Source organism: Perca fluviatilis, chromosome 4 (genome assembly GCF_010015445.1).
Source record: "Perca fluviatilis chromosome 4, GENO_Pfluv_1.0, whole genome shotgun sequence".
In the NCBI taxonomy this organism is placed as follows: Eukaryota; Metazoa; Chordata; class Actinopteri; order Perciformes; family Percidae; genus Perca; species Perca fluviatilis.
Genome location: NC_053115.1, coordinates 15,916,855 through 15,942,470, shown reverse-complemented (window position 1 = coordinate 15,942,470; position 25,616 = coordinate 15,916,855). Strand labels below are relative to the sequence as shown.

The 25,616-nt window shown below is 40.0% G+C and overlaps 2 protein-coding genes and 1 long non-coding RNA gene across 3 annotated transcripts; 1 reads left to right on the top strand and 2 right to left on the bottom strand.

Annotated features, from left to right (window-relative positions):
- The first annotated feature begins 562 nt into the window (after positions 1 to 562).
- Positions 563 to 2,634, top strand: LOC120557741 (vasopressin V2 receptor-like). Its single transcript, XM_039798329.1, has 3 exons — positions 563 to 647; positions 928 to 1,789; positions 2,009 to 2,634. Exons 2-3 carry the CDS (start codon positions 949 to 951, stop codon positions 2,215 to 2,217), a joined length of 1,050 nt encoding a protein of 349 aa, XP_039654263.1. The 5' UTR covers positions 563 to 647; positions 928 to 948; the 3' UTR covers positions 2,218 to 2,634.
- A 2,739-nt stretch (positions 2,635 to 5,373) lies between these two features.
- crbn (cereblon) lies at positions 5,374 to 19,150 on the bottom strand. Its single transcript, XM_039796379.1, has 10 exons — positions 18,867 to 19,150; positions 18,461 to 18,573; positions 18,088 to 18,290; positions 17,365 to 17,517; positions 14,456 to 14,618; positions 13,758 to 13,820; positions 13,564 to 13,648; positions 13,317 to 13,442; positions 10,523 to 10,679; positions 5,374 to 8,102 (listed from the first exon to the last, which is right to left on the bottom strand). The coding sequence occupies exons 1-10, from the start codon at positions 18,937 to 18,939 to the stop codon at positions 7,919 to 7,921; spliced, it is 1,320 nt and encodes a 439-aa protein (XP_039652313.1). The 5' UTR covers positions 18,940 to 19,150; the 3' UTR covers positions 5,374 to 7,918.
- Positions 19,151 to 20,854: 1,704 nt separating this feature from the next.
- On the bottom strand, positions 20,855 to 23,086 carry LOC120557201. The gene is made up of 4 exons (XR_005638940.1): positions 23,002 to 23,086; positions 22,875 to 22,901; positions 22,362 to 22,384; positions 20,855 to 21,182 (listed from the first exon to the last, which is right to left on the bottom strand). It is a non-coding gene; the product is annotated as an uncharacterized LOC120557201 (long non-coding RNA).
- Positions 23,087 to 25,616: the final 2,530 nt, after the last annotated feature.

Below are 25,616 nucleotides of genomic sequence, written 5' to 3'. Positions count from 1 at the left end.
GTACATAAAAAACATGTGGTAGTCATATAGAATAAGATAAAATGTTAAGATAAATCTGCAGTAGGGCCTACATGAAGTGGTCAAAATGATCTCCACTTCTATAAACTTACACGTTTAGTCAGTAATATTAATCCAATATAATAAAGTAATAATAAAATTTACTTTTGATTATTTTGCTGATAATACCTCTGTATTTATTTTCACCACTGTTAATCAACATATTAAACGCGATTAAACACAAAATATTCTTATTATATCCTATGTTTGTATTAAGCAACCTTGGCTATAATTAAGGGTATGATAAAAGTCTTACCAAACCTGATAAAACTACTGATAAACAGTCATCAAAACGTGTATTTATTAGATGTTCTGAAGCTTATATCACCTGTATAAGAATTCCATTATGTGCACAAACACAATGAGCACATAGCCTACAGGCTTCATTTTTTAGTACCTGTAAAGAATCACAGGACTCGGGTAGGCTACTTAATGAATGTGAGCTCCACCCAGTTTCATCCTCACATGAAACACAAGGGCACAGCAGGAAGACCAACCTCCTCTTTAGGGATGATTTCCAACCTGAGCTCGACCACAAACAGTATCAATTCACCTCCGGCACTATTTAAAAAAAAAAAAAATCTGTAAAGGTAGGTAGAAAAACTTTTTTTTAAATGCCTTGCTGAAAAGATTCAATATGTCACTGGTTATACAAGTGCAAACTTGCTTATGCTGGGATGTTGAGAGACGATGGTTAGGCTACTGTTTTAATTTAATAGGTAATGAAAGTGTTAAAATCTTTAGTTATTAGCTTACATGACATAGCCTACTCGGTCCTAATTAAGATTTTCAGATTGATTGTGTTCTGAAAAAATTACGAGTCTTAGACTGCGCGTCCTTTTACCCCCCACCTGTCTGTTTGTCGGCCAGTTGGAGAGACGACCAAACACAATGTGTCCTCTGAATGACAGTAACTTTGTGGATACGGAGGACGCGGCGAGAGATGAAAGTCTGGCCACGCTGGAGATCTCGCTTCTCAGTGTCATCTTCATTAGCGCCGCCATCCTCAACACCTCCCTGCTGATCGTCCTCTGGAGAAAGCGCAAACAGATATCCAGGATGCGCGTCTTCGTCTTCCACCTGTGCCTGGCGGATCTGGTGGTCGCTTTCTTCCAGGTGTGCCCGCAGCTCGTGTGGGACATCACAGACAGGTTTGTCGGACCAGACCTGGTGTGCCGCCTGGTGAAGTACCTTCAAGTTGTCGGGATGTTTTCATCCACTTACATGATCGTGGTGATGACAGTTGACAGATACCAAGCTGTCTGCAACCCGATGGTGAAGTTCCAGCGGACAAGCACCAGACTTAACATCCCTGTGTGCATGGCGTGGGGGATTTCTCTGCTTTGCAGCTTGCCACAGGTTTTCATTTTCTCACAGGTCGAGGTTTCACCTGGTGTGTTTGACTGCTGGGCCACATTCGTCCAGCCGTGGGGGCTGCAGACTTACATAACCTGGACCACGCTGGTCATTTTTATTTTACCTGTTATTACAGTTGTTGTTTGCCAAGTGCGCATCTTCCGAGCCATCCAGATCAACTTGTACCAAAAGACTCAGCAGGGCAACGTGGGTCTCCCTCTGCCATCCAGAGCCAGTGGTGTGGCCAGAATGTCCAAGGCCAGGGTGAAGACGCTGAAGATGACGGTGGTCATCGTGCTGGTTTATATTGTCTGCTGGGCTCCCTTCTTCACCGTCCAGCTTTGGTCCGCCTGGGACACAAATGCGCCGAAAGAAAGTAAGTCAGAAGGTATTCCTTGCTTGTGGTCAGTTTGATGTGGTTAATTTTTTTGTAATCATTTTAGTGTATTGTATAGTGTAGGATATTTCATTTTGGTTTACTTTCTAAATACGTGCAAGCTATCCGAGAAGTGCTCATTTACGCACAGAAGCCATATTCAGAGGTGGCAAAGGACACTTCTTTGAAAACACATGACGCTTTCCACTATCATTCCAGCTGCGACTTTCACCATCCTGATGTTGCTGGCCAGTCTGAACAGCTGCGCGAATCCCTGCATTTACCTTCTGTTCAGCGGTCAGTTTCCCAAGAGGCTGGTGACGCTGCTGTGCCAGCGGCGAAACGAAGGTAAGGATTCAATCAATGAAGAGAAGACGCTGGTCAGTACGTTGTACATTAGCTTCAAAAATGTCTCTGAGTCCAAATGAGGGCAATACGTTATAATTTGGAAACGGAAAAGCCTTTCGGTACGCCTCGCGGAGCTGCCTGAGGGAGATAAGTATGTGGGTTTCTATGTGGTTGGCCCAGTCTATGTCATGGAAGCATTCGCCAAAAGCAAACCTGGAATGGGTGGCCATGAGTGAGAACTGCGCTCCACATGTAGTTGGATGTTGACAGATGACAAAAGCAATTGTTGTTTTGTTGGACTGTAGGGCCAGTGCCCTTTTGGGAAAACAAAGAATCAGTGTGGACTCTGTAAAGAACATAATTTCATCACATTGTCATGACTGTGACAGTATTGATGTGACATAAAAAACATTCCTCACATTTAATAGAAGCTGGATTTGGACTTCATGAACACTTTTGCTTTTTCAGGCAGATTCAGTGATTGAATTTCAGATAATGCTGTGAAGGATAAAGAAGAACATAATAATCATGTATTGTTATTTTGTGGAAACACTGGTATTTGATGGAATATTGACTAAAATATCCTTCATTATACTACAGTATCGCAATACACCACAGTCCTTTGAGTTAAACTCAGATACCTTAAGGGATTACGTATAGCCTACTGTATATATAACTTTATTTACCAAAAAGGAAGCTATTACAAAGACAGAAAGCAAGAGCAACTGTTTTCATGAAGAAGAAATACAAACACATTGTTTAAATAATGAAATGCAATATGTGCCTGCTTTCAAAAAGGCTGTATTTAGAGACTGTGAGATACATTTGTCACTTAAATGTTCTTTGTGGTGAATAACTGTTTTAAAATCAAACACTGAGTGACTGTGTTTGTGAAATATTGTTCAGGCTATAACCAACAGAAAGCAAGTGTGGAATCAAGTTATATTCTCACAACTGCTTTGTCTTTTTACTTGTGTATAAGTACATATTTTCAATCCACTAATTACAAAGTAAGAACCTAATTATGATCATAATATTCAAGAATTTGTTTTTCCATTTATTAAAGTATGTAATGTACAGATATTAGCCAGTTGTATGTCTTAACATGGTATGTGCATGATCTGCTGGTCAGGGATTTTCACATTTAAGGAGCAGCATACCAAAAGACTGACACAGCCTAAAAGAATGTCACACATGCACATGATACACAGACAGGGAACGTGGTCCATTTATTTTTCACATATAGTCATATAAGTACAAAGCCGTCATTTCTTTTCAGCTATTATTTTTGGACAATTAGGAAACAAATGCTCCATCATTAGACCAGACTGATAACCGTTCATTAGCGTCTGTTGCCTGTGTGGTATTGGGAATGTGCAACAGTGGAAGGTTGAGGTAAACATTTTGGATATGAACCACATAGGTGGTATGTAAATGAGCGTGCAAAAAAATGTACGCATGTTTCAGCAATAAGGTCATAGTTAAAGGTGGTGTTGTACCAGACCTCATATATTGTCCTCCCTATTAACATACATGAGGGGTTCAGGAAATAAGGAACCCCTCTGTGCAGCAGTACAACCAAGGGGGTAAGCTTCGCTTCAGAACTCAAACCTCCTATGGCGCCATTTTGATGCTACAACAATATCAATTCTCGTTAGCATCCCATTGACTGCCATTCATTTTGACGTCACTTTGACAGCAAATAACTTTACATCTGAAGCGTTTAAAGACTATTTGTCCATTGTTTATTTCTAAAGAAACACGAAAATGTATAAAAGGCTCCATTACCTTGTACCTCACGTTATGGCTCCGTAGTAGATGTTTTTGTAAAAATAGGCTAACGATTGTGTCATAACCACGCGACTTACTGTCGCATAGTAGAGGAATTACCGTATAGTACAGGAGAAGCTCGCAGGCAGTTTCGGCTTACATTAGCTGTTTAAGTTTAATTACTAATGTTAACTAGCATTTCAGTTAGCAATAATTAGCCTGTGCCTATGTTATCTCCTTACATATACCTACACTCTCCGTCTCTGCAAGATTCAGAATGATTGAGATTTCTCTTGGCACAGCTAGCAGAAGACTTACAACTTTCAGACACGTTGCTCACTTCACAATTACGTCGTCTCTCTCAGTTGGAGCCTGCGCAGTAACGCTCAGCGCTCACCGGAAAAGTGCTTCTAATATCCTTCACTGGTCTCCGTCCAGAGCAACGGGGTCTGTTGGTCCATTCTTATATACTGTCTATGAGTACAACACCCTCACTCATATAGGCATCAGCATCACCAACATATATCAACATTATAGGCATTATAAATGTAAATGTTATGGCAGAGCAGTTGCATTGGATTGCATTACACTGTACAAGTGTGCCTAAAAAAAGTGTCACAACTGAGTGTCAGTGAGTTAGTTTCTCCCCCTAATTGACTTAAAAGTAAGAAATAACAAAATAAAATGTTGTTGCTTCTAAACTGCTGATTTGAAAGTCTGCGTTGTCCACTGCCATTATTTACTCTTGTCTCGACCAAACAGAGAGAGAGGCCATAAACACAGCCAGTTGTGCTTCTTTTAAACCATTTCCTCATCAGACCCTTGAGGTCACATCACCTTTAAGTCTTTCCCGTGTTCTTTGATATGCCGATGAACATAATAATCTATAAAACAAGCATCTTCAATCTACCTTTATCAATCTAAATGGATTAACAGCCATTTAATTTGTACTGTATCTGTATGACAACTCCTGATGAGATGTAAAGCAGTGAGCAGACAGGTCAACTACTAATGCAAATAATTCTGTTTCGCTCATCTCACCTTGTTCTGTGTCCTATGTCGATTCCCAGAGGAAAACTTGATCAAACAAGTGCAGGATCCAAAGTGTTACTTATTGTATTTCAGAAGGTAAATTGTTACATTAGTATATCAAGTTACATTGTATTTGTACTCATATTGTTATTTCAAGGTTTAAATACCCAATAAATGTAAGCATACAAAAACCAATCCTTTTGATAACTGATTCATTGTGAATGTTATTTTATCAAGCAAAAGGGACACACACACACACACACACACACACACACACACACACACACACACACACACACACACACACACACACACACACACACACACACACACACACACACACACACACACACACACACACACACACACACACACACACACACACACACACACACACACACACGTCTTTCTGAGACATGTAAGTTAGGAAACAGTCACAGGATAACTGCATGTTTATTTTACTTTGTGGTACACTGAATATCAATGAAAAAAACAAGAAAAAGCTGTTTTCAGAACAATGCCATCGATTTCTTCAGTGAAGTAGGCTATCTATTTTATTGTTGGGGGTGAATGAAAGTCTGACAGCCTGCGAACACTGAATCAGCGACATGACAGAATTTAAATAGGCGTAACACGCGATTTAAGATTTTTACCTGGTATTTTCAGGGTGAAAACCTTTGTTTTAAAATGATATGATAAGAAGTCTAAGTTTTAAAATGTGAATGTAATCAAAATAAATGCGTCACATTTCTGAGGAAGTTTACATTTTCTGATTCTTAAAGGGGAACTCCACCGATTTGACATATTAAAGTCTGTTTCCAGGTCTTGGGGAATATGACTGGATATGTGAAAAAAGCCTTTTGTGGCTGCAGAGGGGAGCTGAGTAAAGTCTGCTAAATTGCCTCAAGTGATATGTCACACAACTCAGAACTGTACACCCATGACATGGTGCTTATATATAGACCATAAGAATAACATGTAATCATTTTCAAATAAAAAAACCATCACCCTTTAAAGAACAGTTATGACCATATTTCTACACAAATTTGCTTTAATGCCGAGGATTAAGCCTATGTGTCAAGATCAAAATACCACTCTCATAGCTGCACGGTAAATAGGCTATCAAGATACAGTCAGCAGCTGGTAAGCTTAGCTTAGCATAATGACTGGAAACACATGGAGGCAGCTAGCCTGGCGGTGTTTAAAAATGCCTCATTTATTTAATTTAAAAAAAAAAAAAAAAAAAAAAAAGTGAAAACTGGGAACAGGAATCTCCACATCCAGGAAATAGCCAATAACCTCTGTAAAATCACAAATTATCTTTCTTACAATTTTTTTTTAACTCACGGCTTTTCCATGAATTAAACAAACAAGATATGTGATTAATAAAATGTAATGGTGCTTGTAGGTAAATTGTGTTACCTTTGGACAGAACCAGGCTAGCTGTTTATCTGTTTCCAGTCAGTGTTCTATGCTAAGCTAACCAGCTGCTGGTGGTAGCTAAATATTTATCCTACAGACATGAGAGAGTAGTATAAATCTTCTTCCTTCAAGAAAATATCCAAACATTTAATTCAACAAAACCTCTTCACAATCTAGAGGATTTCTTATTGCGATTAATGACTTACTAATGAAAAGATTATTTTGAAACAATTCCCTGTGACATGAAGATATATGCGAGATAAGAGTCAGCCTTACAAACAGTATAACACCATTTATATTGCACAAAAAATGCTATAACTGCCTCTTATTTACAGCTACATTTATACAAACAAGAGCCAGCACCTTGCAACAAAATCGCAAGAAGTAAAATCCAGAAAACTGCGAAAGTACAAACCACAAAAAAAAACGTTGAATTATGTAAATCTTATCTCTTCATCACTTACAACCTTTTTATTGACATCTGTGGTTCACTAATTCATCAAACTCATCAAAAGACACTGAGCTGGGGTGTAGGCACACCATTTTAACATGCCACACATGAACAAACTAAAAGAAGATGTGTAAAAGATTCTCTCGCTCTGTGTGTTAATTAGCTTGAACCTTTATAGAAAAAAAAAAACAGTCCTCCATTAGACACCAGGACATCTCTAATTTCCACTTGTTTGTTTTTTGAAGCACATCATCTGGCAGGACAATGAACCTTCGTTGAATACAAAACCGACACCAGTTATAGCACATATCAATATACACCAGTATATTACACATTGTGGTTATTGTCACCTCAGTTTTTGTTTATTGCATAAAAAAACTGATGTGATAATAAAAAGCACACATGGATGACTATGTTAAATTACTTTTCAATCTTTCTGCATACAAAAATACATCTAATTCCAAGATTCAAAATATCCCCTATAGTAACAGATCTACACACAAGTGCCCTTTCATTCCCTCCACTTACCTTACGGCAGCTGAAATGAGAAAAACATATCTGAGAAACCCACAAAAGGATCTGAATGCTAAGATAATTCATATTAACTGGTTGGTTTTACAACAGATTAAAGTATGTGACCAACAATATTGCTATCTCAGCTGCATGCAATGAAACTCTCCATCATACAGAGGAAAGGAGTTGAAGGGAAATTATGCATTAAGCATAGCTTTTGTGTTTGTGTGTCTGCAGCTACCGAGGGTGCAGGTCAGCCCTGTCATGGAAACAATCTGTTCAATCTGTTATTCTCTATTTCTTCATCACTTTCTCACAATGCACTTAGTTGTCTCACTGCTGCTTTTACATCTCAAAAACCTTTAAGAACAATCACTACCTCTATTCCGTTCTAATTTGCTCTAGGAGCGCCATTTAAAGGCCTACTGACCTTTCCACTAATATGATGGATTTACTGCTAAGGGTGACAGGCGCTGTGTGATGCATTGATTACTAGAGATAATCGCAGCCAGAGAGTGCATGAACATCCAGGCTTGGGGGGTTAGCAGTTTTTTTGTTGTTGTTTTTTTTTTACGATAAATAATAGTTCAACTTCACAGGCAGAAGAGGCGGGAGCCCTGTCTCCCCTCCTCCCCCTTGTCCTGGGGGATACGAGGGAGCATAGCTGAACGGGTCAGACCCCAGAAACGAGCTGGAGTCAAGTCCTTCTTGGTGGCTGTGAACTTCCAACCCATATGAGACCCGCAGGTTCGGCACTGAGCAATTGTCCAGGCGTACCTAAAGGCAAAGGAAGAGGACATTTTATTAAAGATCCCCCTCTATCATGTTTTAAGATATAAAATAAATAGAATCTGCTTGGAATAAAGATGCAGTTTTTCCACATTTAAAAAGAATCTTAAAATAACATCTACTGCTTTCGTTGCAAAATCCAGAATCTATGAATATGCAAATATTCTTAACTTCAAAAGTTGAACTACTGGACACAAAATGTCTCCTACTTCCCTGAAAAGCCAATTCTTAGTGTATGTGCTCTGGAGGTTTCAAGTTTCCTAGTCACACTTGTGTAAATTGCATGTTGGATTACGATTGGGATGTCACATATCCACGTCTTCCACTCAGATTTAAGGTGAGCACAGAGAAACAGATGGAAATGGAAACAGCCTTCTAGTGTCTAACTCTGCATCACATCATTCTGCACAGTGAAGCTCATTAACTTTAGACAACATTAGAGAAGCAGTTGTAAAAACACATTTTTGAGTGGAGGGGGACTTTAAAATGAAATGTTTAAGTCTTTAAATGGATTAAACACTTAGAAATCTATCTTTTGCATATCAAATACTCGAGGATCGAAATCTCTTAAAAAAAAAGCTCTAAAAAGTTTGAGGCTCTTTCGTGGACGATGGCAACTGTATTCAGCTTGGATTCACAGCGATTACAGGGAACTCCAATGGCAAGCCTCATTATCAAGCATCAAGATGTTCATAGAAACTTCTCAGCGTGACGTGGAAATAGTGTTTGGGACATAGTGAACACACAGGTCTGGTCAGTGGAGTAGTAGGTTATGCTGCAGGAGTGGCTTGAGAAGTTTCTAGAGGATATTTTAATGCATTTTGAGTTTGAGTTTATTCAAACCTATAGTTCATTTGCTCTGGTCCGAATCAGTGGATGAGTTGGTAAACTTGTTGTGGTTGTTCAACCCCAAACCAACCAAGAATTTGTGACAGGACAGAGACCAGAGAGATTTTGATCCAGCTCAGTGTAATCTTTGTGTGGGTAGTGTGTTTAGATGAACGGCGTGTGTTTAGCTTTCCTCCATGGAGCTCATGGAGCTTGGAACAGCTGAAATCGTCACCCGGTGGATCTCTGCAGACCTCCGCTGCTCTGCTCAGCTGGGAGCTCCATGCGCTGCGGCCACACACCGTTCATCTGCCCACACGGCCATGACACAGAGCTGGATTTAAATCAGCAAAATATCTCTTTAATACTCAAAACATAGATTTTCAGTGGAATATTCCTTTAAATCAAGTATTTTATTGTTTTCATTATTACTGATCAAGAACTATGTACAGTATAATTGTTTATGGAAAAATGTAGTTGTTATATATATATATATATATATATATATATATATATATATAAAAATAAATAAAGTTACAAATTCTTAATGTGGTCTTTGTGTTATGACACAGTGTGATGTTATGATATCAGTCTAGTGTCTTTAGAGAAGTGGGCGTGGTTAGCTGATGGACATGGCCAGTACAGACATGACACATGAGGGGGCGTGTGTGTGATGCTGATTTAACCCAGGCCAAACAGCAGAGAGGAGATTCATTCAGGAGGTCGATTCAGAAAGGAGCAGCACGGCGAGTTCTGAATCCGACAAAGGACGCTGAAAAGTAGACCCGGAGTGGAGGTCGCTCAAGACAGCGTGGTCACTGAAGCAAGCAGGCCCGGCGAATTGAAACAGCAGCTGTGTGAGTCAGTTTAACACAGCACAACCCCTCTTAGGTGGAAAAGTATATACTAATCCAGGCATGTACAGGTCTCATTCTCACATTAAGATCATCACGCTGGGCAAGGAGACCAATACCATTAATGTTACGAGCTAGGTTAGCTTTTAGTTGCTGTGTTCCTTTGTTGTTTTATGAGCCCAGGTTAGCTTAGCCTTGTAACAGTACCAGTATTTCACAGCCTCTCAAAGCTCACAAATTAAAGAACCAAAAATCTGTAGCCGACACTCCTGACACTGCCTGAGGTCTCTGCCTGTTAAAAGGAAGTTTTTCCTTGCCACTGTCGCACCAAATGCTCGCTCATTAGATCACTAACAAGACATGGCCCATTGATAAAACAAAATTGAAATTACTGATTATGATGCCACTCAGAAAGGCCAATGGCTTCTAATTTAGGGCACTTGACAGCACCACAAGACAGTTAGAGCAAATATGGTATAAAAGCATGTTTAAGACCCCTGGTGCAATGGGTCAGAGCAGCAGTATGTATCACATTTATAAAAATGAATTTATGAAAACACTGAAAGTGAGAGATCTGATTCAATTTATTCACTGTGTGTGTGTGTGTGTGTGTGTGTGTGTGTGTGTGTGTGTGTGTGTGTGTGTGTGTGTGTGTTATGCGTTGCATCATTTACTAGTCCGAGGGAGGAGTACGATCTAAATGCCATGAGTATATAGCAAAGTTACCCTGGAAACCAGCTGTGCAGTGTGGATGGCCTGCCGACCAGGTTGAGGTTGTTTGCTTTGTAGACAGTCAGGGTTTCATGGACGTAACCGTGAGGGTTGACGTATGCAGCCATGGGGCCGTACAGAGACAAGCTGCAGGAAGAGGCAGGTGGGATATGTCATCAGCAGTGATTATGACTTCAGTTAAAACAGTTAAGCCAAAAACAAAAGATCAGAGTGGTCCATTTTAAAGAAAGAACAAAACAGCCAGAAACTGATGAGTGATTCCATAAATGGTATAAAAGGGAGCCCAAATGCCTAAATATCACAAGCAGGGTTTCCAAAGATACCACATACTGTGTGTCAAGGTGGATTCTGTGTATAAAATGTGTATAATGTAAACTAAGTGTAAAGTGCAATTATGGAAAAACAAAACAGAAACTACAAAGCTGAGACTTGGGATGGATAATGTTGTTCTCAACTTTTGAGTCAGTTTCTCAAGTAGTAATTTACAGCCCAATACGAAGTGGCAGGCGGGCCCGCCAGGATGAGACAAAACCGGAGTTGGCGTTTCCTGGTGCGCTAAACCAAAACGCTGGGCCGGAATTGAACGAGCGACTTGTTTGGGGACGGCGCCATGGGCGGATCGACATTGTTTTCAATCCTACGGAGAATTCTCGAAACTCCTCTTCTCCGGCTGGTGATGCCATTCAGGCGCTTCATGGCGTGAAGATCGTGCACGGGGCTATCAATTCCATGAACATGGACGAAGCAATATTCGCGAACATTTGACTTATTCATATTCCTAAATTGAACCCATTACCGAAGATAATTCAAAAGGCAAAATTCTTTAAGACGCTGCGTTTCCCATACTCCAAACTCAACAAAGAGAACTGGAAGCGCTTGATGAACCTTCAGGACGGAACAATGTTGTGCCGTCGTGCTGACGCAGAAGGGTTTCTGGGACAACAGACTGGTGGCGTGATCCGGCGAACGAGAACCGATTTGGTCGCTGGAGAAAATATATTCCAACTGCGTCGTTCGGAAGCAAATTAAGCCATTCCATCAAAGCGGATCCAGCCATCATTGAACGAGTGGAAACCGGACTTCGGATAACAACTCAAAATGGTAACAAACCGCACCTGCTGCGTTATAATTGTCGATAAACGGCATTATACAAAATTAACGTGGTTTCGGCTCACTGGCATCATCAAACTGGGGATCATTTCTGGGCGGGCTGGCGTTCCGGGCGTAATACCGGGACTCTGGTTGCGGATGGAAGCGCTATCCGACTGGCGACTCTGGAAATCCATACCGCTCGAACATCAACATCCGGACGGAACTGGATCGTTAAGGATGGTAATGACTGGAAGCATCGACGGAAGAACCGATGGGATATGGAACATCGGAAGGATAACCTATCGATCAAACTCAGATCGTAATGTTTCTTCTTTACCAACAATACCGGTATGGTGGCTTCATGTTCATGCAAAGGCCAGATTCTTCGCTTCGATGTTTGAATATTCCGTAACCAAAGGATCGAACTGGATCTGGAAATTCGGGAACATATCGCTTTCGCGAACATTTCGGAATGGCTGAACGGTCGGAAGATACGGATTTTAAACCAGCGGATGATCATCTCGAAAACCGGAATAGTGGTTCGGAAGTGGACGCTGCTGGAAGGATGAACAATACCGACTAAAATGGAAGGACGGATTCGATACCGTTTCACCTCAACAAATATCGCTTCCAGGAACTTCAACCGACGACGACGGCGCATTAATGGGAATAACGCAACATATGGCGATGACAGCGAGGGCGGACGATATATTACGCGAACGGCCAAAACTAACGGGGCTGGAACGGCGTAGTACTTCTACCGATTTCGATCGAACCTAAGGGCGCGACGATTCGGCGGATACCTGGAAATCGCAAACTATGATGGGCGTACCGAATAATGTTCAACGTGAACGTTCAAATGGGCGGACAAATGGATATCGAACCTATCGTTCTTCCATTCGTGGGCTGGATGGAAGATATGAATGAAGGATCGAACATTCGAACGATGGACAGATGACTAACACAAAACAAATAAGCATTATTGATGAAATATCGCACCATGCGAAATAAAGGATACCTGGAACAACAGAAGCAATCACCAATGGCGAGAAAACACGATATCGGAAGAACGAAATAATACCGAAATGATGAGATGGAATGTTTCATATGGTAAAATCGCGATTTTAGATACGAGAAACGAAACCAAAAGCAAAACTCAGGAACGGAAGAACACTGCTTCGACCGTCCGATTCTCGCCTACATCAGATCCGATGGAATATGGAATGACTTCGCCAAAAGATCGCGGCTAAGATATTATTAAAGGTCCATTCTACTGAAGAAAAGAAATCTGCAGTTTGAATGAAAGAGGTTTTGTTGGTAAATATCCATACATAAACATCAGCACGTCTTTACGTGACAAACAGCTAATGAATACTACATGTTTACTACAGATCTGTTAAAATACATTGTTATTAGAAATACAATTAAACTATCTTTGCTTACACTAAATTATTTCTAAACAGTTTTGACTGCAGAGGCCAACTTTGGACTAAAATATCGCAGCAATAACACATTTGTCAGCCCCTGAAGGCATGATTAAATATACCAAAGAACATCAGAGGAAAGAATCGACAGCCTGTGCACAATGACACAAGTAGGAACACCAGATCTTATCAGACCATGATGGAGATGATGGCTGCAGGGGCAGAGGAGAAATGCTGAGATGGTTAGGCAGGAATGAAGGGTTAGTGGTGGCCTTTCCTTACCCGGTCCATGATGTCCAGTTCACAGCGAAGTCTCTGAATGGCACTGCCGATCTTCAGCAGCTGGAGCCGCAGAGCGTCATCTATGGGCAGACAGGCTGCCACTCTGTAGGAGAAGTCTGACAGAAACCAGACAGAAGGGAAAAACAGGGATGAAAGGAAGGAGGGAAAGAAAGCACAAAGAGACGCACGTGCGCATGTGTCTGCTATCCATCTGTAACACACGGAACAGAGGCTGACCTACGGCGTTCGTCGGGAGAGAGTCATCCTTCAGATTCTCGTCCCATTCATGGAGCTGTTTCTTCACTCTGTTCATTAGCGACTCCTGTGAGGGGAGACACAGGAAGCAGAGAAAATGTGGTTTATATTCACTCCTATGTGATGTTTATCTATGGAGGAAATTCCAAATAGTGCACACGGGCTGCGGTACTCACAGAGTCGTAGAGAGCGTAGACCCAGGGTGGCCATGGCGTCAGACTGGCACAGTGAAACTTCCTCTGTGATGAACAACAGAGGCACCTTTCATCTTTATACAATGATTACCAAAGTGCACCGTTTCTCTTCCCTTCCCACATTGCTATTACAGACATGCACATCATGGCCAAATGTATGTGGACACCCAAACATCATACTCATACTGTATATGACAATGATCCTGGGCACAAATGTATATGTTGAAATCCCCATGGTGCCACAAGGTTGAAAGCACAATATGGTCTAAAATATTATTACTATATGTTGTAGCATTAAGATAAGAAAAACAGCTCCAGAACAAAAGTACACAAATGATAGATTGTTCCAGCTTTTTCTGTCCTTGTCTTGCATTATAGTAAATTGAATATCTTTGGGTTTTAGACTGTTAGTCTGACAAAAACAGACATTTGAATAAGTCAATTTGGACATTTGTCACTATTTTCTGATGTTTTATAGACCAAACAATCAATCGATTGAGAAAATCAATAATGGAATTAATCGTTGTAGTTGCAGTCTTATTTCTTACTCTGTGAGCCACCTCAAATTTCCTTTTGAAGGACAATAAAGTGATTCTAAAAAGTATTTTAATAGCAGCATATGTTGTGTGTTATTGCTGCACATGTGTATTACATGTACTGTTAGGGTATGAGTGTCTGACCTGTTGGTAGTTATTCCACCAGTGCTGGGCCTGTTTGCAGCTCTGAGTTGGGGGTTTGGAGGAGGGGTGCATGTGGAGCCTGGAGAGGGGTGTTAGCTGCACGGCAGAGAGAGGATCTGGAAGGATTCGTTCTGGAAGGATCTGTACTTTGGCTTGTCTGATCCTGTGGAGTCAAACAAGGGGAGACAATAACATACTGTAAGTTGTGGGGAAAAAAGACAGAAGGGAAATGTGAAAGAGAGCAGCAGAAGGAGAGTGAAGCCGACCAGATGAATAACAGATTAAACAAATGGTGTGCTGGCTGAATGCTATCAGGTGTATGACAGGATGTTTGTAAATCTGAGATGATCATAAAAAGGTGCTGTCTGTAAATTTTCTCTGTCAGCAATAAGAAATAGTCCTCCAAACTCTTCAAGCAAGAGATACATTCAATGAACTCCCTGGAGCTCAGACAAACTAATATTTACTTAGCAACACCACATGAAAAATAAAAAAAACACCTTCAGGTGTAACCATGAACCAGAACACGCACCTAAAATGGCATTCGGTTCAATCCTGTCAAAAGACAACATGTGGTGTTTAATTTCTATTTAAAGCTGTGAAAGGCACTTTATTGTTGGTGTTGCTAGGCAAACATTCAATCATAATCTTTCAGCATATTGTAATTCAAGTGGTCTCAGAGAAAACTAGACTGCTGCAGCTCCTCTTGGCTCTGTATTCAGGCTTTAGAGAAATCTAGCATGCAAGGGAGACTTTGGTCAATCACAGGTCATTTCAGAGAGCAATTCAGTCACTTGCAGTACAAGAAAAGGTCGACAGCATTATGGTAACCAATTCATGTGCATTACACAACAGCAACTAAAGAAAGAGGGAAATATGTCTGCATGAAGACTCTGTTTTATGGACAGTAAACTTCCATGATTTCCTGAACAGTGGAGGATATAAGTACACATGATCTATATATGACCACAACAGTTAAATAGGCAGCTTTTCTCCATAAATGCTTCCGTTGTTTACTGTGACAGCTTTAAGGTTTCTGGTGATGCGGCAGTAACACTACAGGCTAAGAGCGTGTGTGTGTGTGTGTGTGTGTGTGTGTGTGTGTGTGTGTGTGTGTGTGTGTGTGTGTGTGTGTGTGTGTGTGTGTGTGTGTGTGTGTGTGTGTGTGTGTGTGTGTGTGTGTGTGTGTGTGTGTGTGTGTGTGTGTTGTTTTCAGCTTAATGTCTGTGATAAGGTTAGAGTGACATGGGCCTTCCTCACCCAGGAATGTCTGTAATTTCTGTCGCTACAACATCCAAATGTAAATGTTACTAAAGGCACATTTTACATGAAAAGTTGATTAAAGTGGGTGTTCACAATCCAGTGTTTAGATGGTTGATACATTTAGATGAAACCCCTAATAACTAATATGGTTGAAGATTTTGACCTTCTAGCTGAGTTAAATGAACAGTGGAGGCCTCTACTTGTCTGGCCATTTCATCTCTGTCAATATTATCTTGAGAGTAAATATCTGCAGAAAATTATTATTCCCCAAAATATTTCCATTTTTCAAACATTTTGACCTGATGAAGATCTAAGTCGGACTGAAACGTTGTAATTATAGTTTGTAGCTTGGAGTAAGTGTGGAGGCGCTACCTTTTCTTCACTGACGCTGTTTTCTGATAGTCTTGCACCTATGTGATGAGCGTAAAACTTTCCGCCAACTCCCCAAAATCTTGTCACATTACACAATTACTTCAGGTGTAACCATGAACCAGAACACGCACCTAAAATGGCATTCGGTTCAATGCTGTCAAAAGACAACATGTGGTGTTTAATTTCTATTTAAAGCTGTGAAAGGCATTTTATTGTTGGTGTTGCTAGGCAAACATTCAATCATAATCTTTCAGCATATTGTAATTCAAGTGGTCTCAGAGAAAACTAGACTGCTGCAGCTCCTCTTGGCTCTGTATTCAGGCTTTAGAGAAATCTAGCATGCAAGGGAGACTTTGGTCAATCACAGGTCATTTCAGAGAGCAATTCAGTCACTTGCAGTACAAGAAAAGGTCGACAGCATTATGGTAACCAATTCATGTGCATTACACAACAGCAACTAAAGAAAGAGGGAAATATGTCTGCATGAAGACCCGGTTTTATGGACAGTAAACTTCCATGATTTCCTGAACAGTGGAGGATATAAGTACACATGATCTATATATGACCACAACAGTTAAATAGGCAGCTTTTCTCCATAAATGCTTCCGTTGTTTACTGCACCCTCCAACAAGTGGAGGCACAAAGAACGGGCTTTGCATTTTCTCGTCACCCACACAGATGATTAAAAATTAAATAAAATCTATGTAGCAGAAAACTATAACACAACCACAATGAGCTCGTCTTTAAACAAATCTTGTACAGCAACCCATATGTGTATATTTACAGTAGAAACTCCACAAATACAAGCTGACTATGATGTTCTCGGTTTACTTTATAAAGATGACTGTGAATAGTTAGTCTGCCCTCTAGCTGTGAACTATAAAAAGCACCACTTGAGTCATTTAAAAAAATAAATACCTGACCGTACTATAATATAGGCTGCAAGAAAACTAATATCTGATGTGATGTCATCTTCTTTGAAGAACTGACAGCAAATCAAATAGTTTGATTTCCTTGTTTATATGGGCTAAGAACATCTGGAGGAAATTGTTGGTCAATTGGTGGTCAATAACAGATAATTACATTCAGCTTCTTGTTTGAAATCAACCCCTGCCTAGATGATTATGATGACAACCTGCAGTGCTCCGATTCCTGCAGACAACCACGGGCTCACAGGACCACGACACATTTATGTCTTTATTCAGAGTGCAAATGCACACATGCATTTAGCCCTAACCTTTGGTTTAATGGTTTATGAAGCAATTAAAACTTACCCGTCTGCCTGAGTTCTTATCTCATGGACCTTGAATCTCTGCCTCCCCACAGCTTTCACTTTGACAGTTTCAATGCCATATTCCTGCTCTTCTCGGTAAGCATAGATTTCCGCTGTTGTCCCAAACTCTGCATCCGGCTCACCCGTGTCATTGCTGTAAAAGAATTCCAGTTAAAACCAATTCAATTAAACTCCAAAAATAATTCTAAAGGGTACTCCAGTGATTTAGTGTTGTACTTCTATAAGGCTGGGGGACTTACAACAGACATACAAAAACAATGGTCAAAATCGAAAAGGGGCAGAGACATATCCTCACTTTACTCCTTCATTTGTGTCAAGCTCCAAAAAATCTGGTCCTACATTTCCCATCATGCAACCTAATGGTATATGTTTAATAGAACCTCCAACCAAGCCTGGTGAAGGCCCAGATTTCAAATTCCGTGCACCCTGTTCATAACACAGGCTTTCTGTTATACATTTGAAGTCTCCAAGCTCAAGGCAAGACTACCCTCATGATATCATCATGATTATTTTCTCAGACTTAAAAAAGCTCTTCAAATGTCATTAAACATCATACAACAGTTATCCTAGTCTAAATCGTACTCCTCATGACTAGTAAACCTTTTAACTGATACACCAAACACATAAATACTCTCTATTTATCAGATCTGTCCAGTCTGTGATGATTGCGAGTGGCTACATAGTTATTTGCATTGCTTCTTACCTGTGTGCGAGCACAGCAAAGGTGCGGTCTCTCTGGATGATGCTCCGCATCATACTGACCTCCTGCGGCCTGAAGAGCTGCAGAGGCAGCGTCTGGCCTGGCACCAGCATCACAGCTGTGTGTGGCAGCACAGGGATGGTCTGACAGCTGTCTTCATCGTGGACTGTACGGCCGTGAAACTCCTCCATGTCTGAACCCAGGTACTGCCACCACAGGGGTCAGAGTCAACACAACACAACCACAGCAGCTGTCAAAAACTAACCATACAGCTCTCTTACAGATTAGAAAAAAAAAATGACACATGTAACAATATGGCAGTAAACCTGTAAAGAGTCATTATCTATAGAAAAAAAGCATGAGTGGCATCACTCACAGAATGTGATGTGGGAAGACTGGGGTCAAAGGTGATGAGGGTGGGCTTCTCTGCTACCTCACTGTCTCGGTCTTCAGTCTCCATGTTATCTTCCTCCTCCTCTTCCTCGTTGTCTGCCATGGCACAGCAAGCAAAGAGGCTCACAGTGAGGCTAATTAGCTCTGTTAGTGTCTCCTAACCAAACTACAGCTGCAACTTTATCATCTTAATGAGTCAATCTGATGGGAAAAAAAATAATTATAGAAAGTAAAAGATGTTCATAAAATGTGTCAGTCAGGATGTGATGTCTGACAGTGGCCTGTTGTGAAGAAATGTTAGCTAGCTGTTAGCAGGGGGAAAGGAATAAACGCACTTCTGGTGAATCACCGAGCAGACCGACCAGTCATTCTGTGAGTTTAACTGTTACCTGGTAAAAGCTGTAACTGGTTCCCCATGTTGTCGTTAATGTTGTCTTCACCTCCAGCCCTCTCGTCAGCCATATCCTTGTGTTTACTATACTAACTCTTCTTCTACGGCGTCTTCAGTGTGCAGCGTCAAGACAGACCCCAAGCGCCCCCTGGCGATGTGTCACAAGACTCAAAATTGGAAATTAAAATAATCCACCGAGATTGTGTGTCTCTTCTCTGGTTCCCAACTTTTTTTCTTTTCTCTCATGCTCCCATTTGAACACCCTAAATAGACCTTTTTCACGGCAGACAGGTGGACATGTTGTAGTAGGAAAAGCACAGGTGTATTCAAAACCATTACTGATGGTTGCATAGGAGAGGTCCTGGTATTGTGCATGCTGACTCACTGAGATAGTTTACTGGGACACTTGATGGAATGGAGCTATCGTTAAGGTTATCAGTTTCAGCTGGGCTTTTCTGCTGTGAAAAAAGGTCAATTTAACAATAAATAAATTGAATGTAACTTTTGTTGCACTCCATGTATTCCCTTCCTGCAGTGACCCTTCAACCCTCCCAGTTTGGAAACCACTAGATTATGCAAATGTTTTAATACATGGAAAATAATCACTTTCATTTAGATGGTAACGTTATATAAAAAACATATTCATAATACTTGACCATTTCAATTGGCAACCAGTGCTCCTTTTATGACAAAATCCTTGCTCTCAATGAGACAGCTGTTGGAAAGTAAATCAATTAATTTACTCAAGCACTGTGTTTAGGTACAATTGAAATACTTGTACTTCACCTGAGTATTTCCATTTATGCCACTTCTCCTACTTCACTACATTGCAGAGGCAAATATTGTACTTTCTAATACAGTTTACTCCATTTATCTGACAGCTACTAATTATAACTATAGTTATTTTGGAGATTAGAATTTGGAGGTCAATTTGCCTACATAATGAGTTATTTTCTTTTTGTACTTTAAGTACATTTTGCTGATGAAGTACATTTTTAAATGCAGGACTTCTACTATAATTGAGTATTTTTTAACTTCAGCTACTAATTTAAGTAAAGGATCTGAATACAGCACTAACAACTCCCTGTTATGTATCACAATCTTATATACAGTAAACTCATGCACACACACAAGACATACTGCATAACAGATACATGCTTTTTGTGCCCACCTGTGCAGGCGCTAAAACAATATAATGCATGCTTATTTACTCAAATTAAGATAAAGCAGAAGGACCCTGTTTCAGTTTGAATACTTTTCCTCTCAGATGGACGATGAAGTTATGTATAATGAGAGCTTCTGAGGTTTTCAACAGGTTTGTTACAATCTTGACCTTTTCCACAAGACTTGAGGTTGTGCTGCTGGGGGGGGGTTTTTTAAATTAAAATAAAAAAATTAAGGATGAGAAAATAAAATAAATTATAAAAGGGGTTTTTTGGGGGGGGGGGGGGGGAAAAAAGGGGGGAGGCCCATTGAAGAAAAAAGTTAATGGTTTTTAAAGCGGGCAAACAAAATAAACCTGACACCTGAAGAGCAAGGAACTTTGTGGATGGTACTTGGATGAGTTAATCATTTTATTGGACAGTTTAGTCCTATGCAGTACTGCACATTAGAGTTTGAATTTGAGCTGCAAGTGTTTTGATGCCTTAAAATAAAAATAACCTGCCCTATATAGTTGAGTCACTTAAGGGCCAAAGGTCACTGGATTAATGTTTAATTCTAAATTGTTAGCAGTCAATGGCCATCTATGGCCCAAATACTAAGTGTTTGTTAAAAGCTATTTTACATATTGTGTATCCAGCTCCATTTAGGTCATATTTCTTCATACATGAAAATGACTGAAACACAAGTGACATGAGTCAGAAAACCAGAGCTTGGTACAAGTCTGATAGACACCACTCCATGCTGTGCAATACATGCAAATAAATATAAACAAAAACCTAGACTAATCGGTTGCATCAGTAAAATAGAGGCTACAACTTCTGGTAAATTTTAAACAAGTGTTCCATTTATTGTTCAATACACCACCACATGACAGTTGTTAAAACAAAGTATTATGGTCCGTGAACAAGGCCGCTGTAGTTCAGATGTTGAGAGATTGTCCAGTGTCTTTTCCTCTTCCAGTCAGACGTTCACAGCAGGCTCCATGAGATGCACATCATCTGAAATCAGGACTTGGGCTTTGTTCCGCTGATGGAGGCTCCACTTCAGCCACGTGCGTCAGTCATCTGGAGAGGCTCAGACAGGATCTCAGCTGGCAGGGATGAGGGCTTACTTTGACCTCTGCCTCATCTTTCGCCTTTTACGCTTCAGCCTGTTGAAAACAAAACGCAGCCCTTTAACAATGCACAAACCTGGACAGATCAAACTAGTTTAATGGCCAGTTCCATAAACTGGAACCAGTGACATGAGGTTGAGTTGAAGGTAAGGGTGGGAGAGAAAATTGCATGCATTGTGATTTTTTGCAACAATTTTTAATTTTCCTAGAATTGAAATTTTACCAATGAGGCACCCAAATATTTGTTTAACAGTACCATGCGACTAAATATCCATTTCCAGCAAAACAGACTAATCAGAAAATACATGTTATGTACTTCTTAGCAAATGAGAAGTCTGACATGTGAGGTACCTATTTAGAAAAAAAGTTTAGAAATGTCTCACGATATTTCTAGAAGGGTACCATTCAATTTTTTGTTAAGGAAATCGCAATAAATCAAAATTGTAGTTTTGGCACCCATGTATTGTGAAAGAACAGAATCGGGACAAATTTTTATCATCCTAGTGGAAATTTATCAGTATTCACAAAGATACTTCCCCTTGATACAGTACTGTGCAGAATCCCTAAACCTGCCTTTGGTTCGCAGATCAAATGTCTCGAGATGGTCAACTAAGCAAATATAGCTATGCATTTTACCATCCCACACTATAGCTGTAGTACTGAAGCCATCAAAACTACTACAAGAACGCTTCCTATGCAACATTAGGACAAATTCTCCTCAAATTGATGAATGGTTTGAATTTCAAAGCCATGTGGAGGAAACCTGACTAGAGAATAAAGCCATTTTAAAATAATAGTGTAACCAAGCCATTATTTCACCCATTAATATGGCAAGTGATGTTGCAAATATTTACAGTCCATACATGTCTTAACTGACATTTTATAGCAGATACTTTGAATTTTCAAAAAAGGTATCAAAAGTTGTGAGCACCACTGACTGCACAGACTATTTAAGTGTACTGTGCCAATAATAGCTATAACAAATATGAAAATGTTGGATGAGAAACTGTCATTATTGTCATTGGCATATAAAATTCCAAAAGGCATTTAATTACTGCTAGTGGGTTGATTATATTATTTTTAAATGCGATTACATACATGGAGATAGGACTACCTTGGGCTGTTTCAGTCACTTTAATTTTCTGTTACACTCAACAGAAAAATTCTTAGTCATCTACAATGGATCTGTACAAACAAACGTTTATTAGTGCTTACCTGCGCATACGCTTCTTCCTCCACTAGAAGACAAGAGAACATTTATTAATGTACGTAATGGTTAGGTGTGCCTTCCTACTTATTGATTTAGAGAGCACGCTTGTCATGATGCAGAGAAACTACTGCTAGGACTCCGCACCGCAGACTACAGCGGTGATGTTAATGAACCCAACAGCAATGGTCACCTATCAGAAGTGGACCTTTCGCCATAAACACAACCGATAACATTACTTCAGCTCAGAAGGTTTACCATTGCTAACGTTAACGTAATGCACCAACGCGGGACATTCTGTAACAGCATCTAGCTACGCTACTTTCCACGCATCTTCTATTAAGAGAATAAGTTATTGGTTATTAGCATTGTTAGAATGACTGAAAAGAAATACATAGAAAAACATTTTCAAACAATAGACAAGATAAAGCAGCTAGCTGCGCAGGGGGTGCCATTTAGCTAGCAGCATTGACTGGAACAGGAAGAGGATATAAAATGCGAAAATAGACCGGCCAACTTACCTTGGCTCTCATCGTGTGGAGAAGGTTCTGTGAAAACAATACAAATACAACTATTAATGACTGCGGATGATTTATAAAACCTAATGATTAGATTGGATTCAGATCGCAGTGAACCAAGTTTCCATACCTCAAAGCGAGAAGAGCAACGGAAAGAGGATGTGACGAAGAAAGAGGGCGCTTTTTATACAGGCGTTGACGTCACGTTCAAGCGCCAACTGTTGCACGGGACAGTCATATATCTTATATACTGTCTATGTCATATATGCATGTCAATGGGGACCTGATAGGGACAGTCACATAGGACAGTCGTAGACCACAGTATATCTGTCTACTTATATACTGTCTATATCTGTCTATGGGGACAGTTCCATGGACAGTTCTGTATATAAGAAGGGGACAGCTGTGTCCATGGTCCATACTGTCCATGGTCCATACTGTCCATGGCTGTGTCCCATACAGTCTATGCTGTGTCCTGTGTAGTAAATCTAGGATTGATTACTGGTTGGTAAGCGATAACTTTTTGACATATGTTAATAAACAAACTCAAATTTCTAAAGCGCCACTATCTGATCATTGTTTCATAGATCTTATTTTAGAACCCACAGTGAGGGAAACCAGAAACAAAGGATATTGGAAGTTTAATTCTGTTACAAAATGAGGATTATTGCATTAAGGTTAGGGAACTCATAAGAGATAATGAAAAGGATGATTCAATTGAAGGTTATATTGGTAGGTGGGAATTTACAAAATTTAAGATTAGAGAATTCACAATAACATTTTGCAAGGAATTAAATAGGGAAAAAAGACAATATGAAAGTAATTTGTTGCGGGAAATTAACCAGTGTTGTAGTGATTTGGATCTAAATTATCAAAGAAAAGACAAGTTATAATGGAGTTACAAGTCCGGTTAGATGAGCTTTATCTTGAAAGAGCAGGGGGCCTTCATAAGGTCAAGAGCGAAATGGATCGAGGCAGGTGAAAAGAACTCCTCATATTTTAGTAATTTGGAAAAAAATAGACAGCAGTGAAACTCAAGTACTAGTTTAATGATAAATGGGGTAGAAAGCAAAGATTTTAGAAGCATAGATATAAGAAAGTTATCATTATCTATACAACCCGATCTCACTCAAAAGCGTACAAATAACACGGGTTTCTACCGTGCAATGTGTACGAGAAAGTGAAATTCTACGTGCATTACATACGCGGAGCGCTCCAATTGAAGTCATGGGGACCGGTGCGTTTTATATGCACGCAGCTCGCGTTACCACGTTGTGTGTTATCGCGAGAACAGCATCACACACAAAAACATAGATATGGTTGGGTTTAGAGAAAGAATGCAGGGAAAGGCTTTAATAACACAAGAAAATCACAAAAACACACTAATAAACGGTTGGGTTTAGGGAAGAAACATTGGGAAAGGCTTAACAAAAAAACACTACAAAGTCGCAAAAACGCGCCACATAAACACGCTAATAAACGGCATAAAATCGCCAACCCCGGTCTCCTGGGTGAAAGTCCTGTGTTTTACCCATCCACCACCCCAACCAACCTCCTCACGCGGCCACACGTCCCTTCATACTATAAACGCAGTGGTTTCCATTACTGTAATTGGAGCGCTCCGCGTATCTGCTGTACGCACAATTTCAATTTCGCGTACACATTGCACGTATTTCACAGGTGGAAACCCGTGGTATTTGTACGCTTTTCAGTGAGACTGGGCTGATCTATAAAACAAGGTTTAATTACTTTGATTCCTAAATCTGGTAAAGACAAGAGAATTTTAGATAATTTGAGACCAATTACACTGTTGAATACTGACTACAAGCTACTTTCTGGAGTTGTTGCTACTAGGCTAAAGGGAGCTATGTCGACCATCATTGGTGGGACACAATCAGGTTTTCTGAAAGGAAGGTCAAATCACAACAACATAAGACTTGTTTTAGATTTACTTGAGTACAGCGACATTATTCATGTTAGTGGGTTTATTTTATTCTTAGATTTTTACAAAGCGTTTGATTCTGTTGCACATCCTTTTATCTTGAAAACTTTGCATCACTTTGGATTTTGGGAGAAATTTATGAATATAATTGGGATGCTATATAATGGAATCAATAGCTCAGTAGCTCTAGGGCATGGCACCTGTCCTCGATTTGAGATTAAGAAGGGAATTCGTCAGGGTTGCAGCAGCTCTCCACTTTTATTCATAATGGTAGCAGAAATGTTGTCCATTTTGATTCAGAATAGTTGCATTGAAGGGTTAGTTGTAAGTGACAGACAAATTATCATAAGTCAATTGGCTGACGACACAACTTTGTTTCTAAAAAATGAAAATGAAATTCCTTTAGCCTTACAAATTATTGACCATTTTTCAAGAGCTTCAGGCTTACAATTGAATTTAGATAAATGTGAAATTTTAACATTACAAGATTAGCCCTTGCAACCTCTATATAACATAAAGGTTAAGTCAGAAGTTAAATATTTGGGGATTGATATTTCCAGGGATAAGACAATGTCAGACAAAATGAATGTATGGAACAATATAGACAAGTGTAAATTAATCTTAAATAGGTGGCTGCAGAGAGATCTCACAATTTTTGGGAGAGTCTTATTATCCAAAAGGGACAGCTTATCCAGACTTATCTACCCGGCTTTCTCCTTACCCATCTCTACAAACATGATCAAAGCCATAAACAAGATCAATTTTAATTTCATATGGAGAAACAAATGTCAGTACATAAGGAA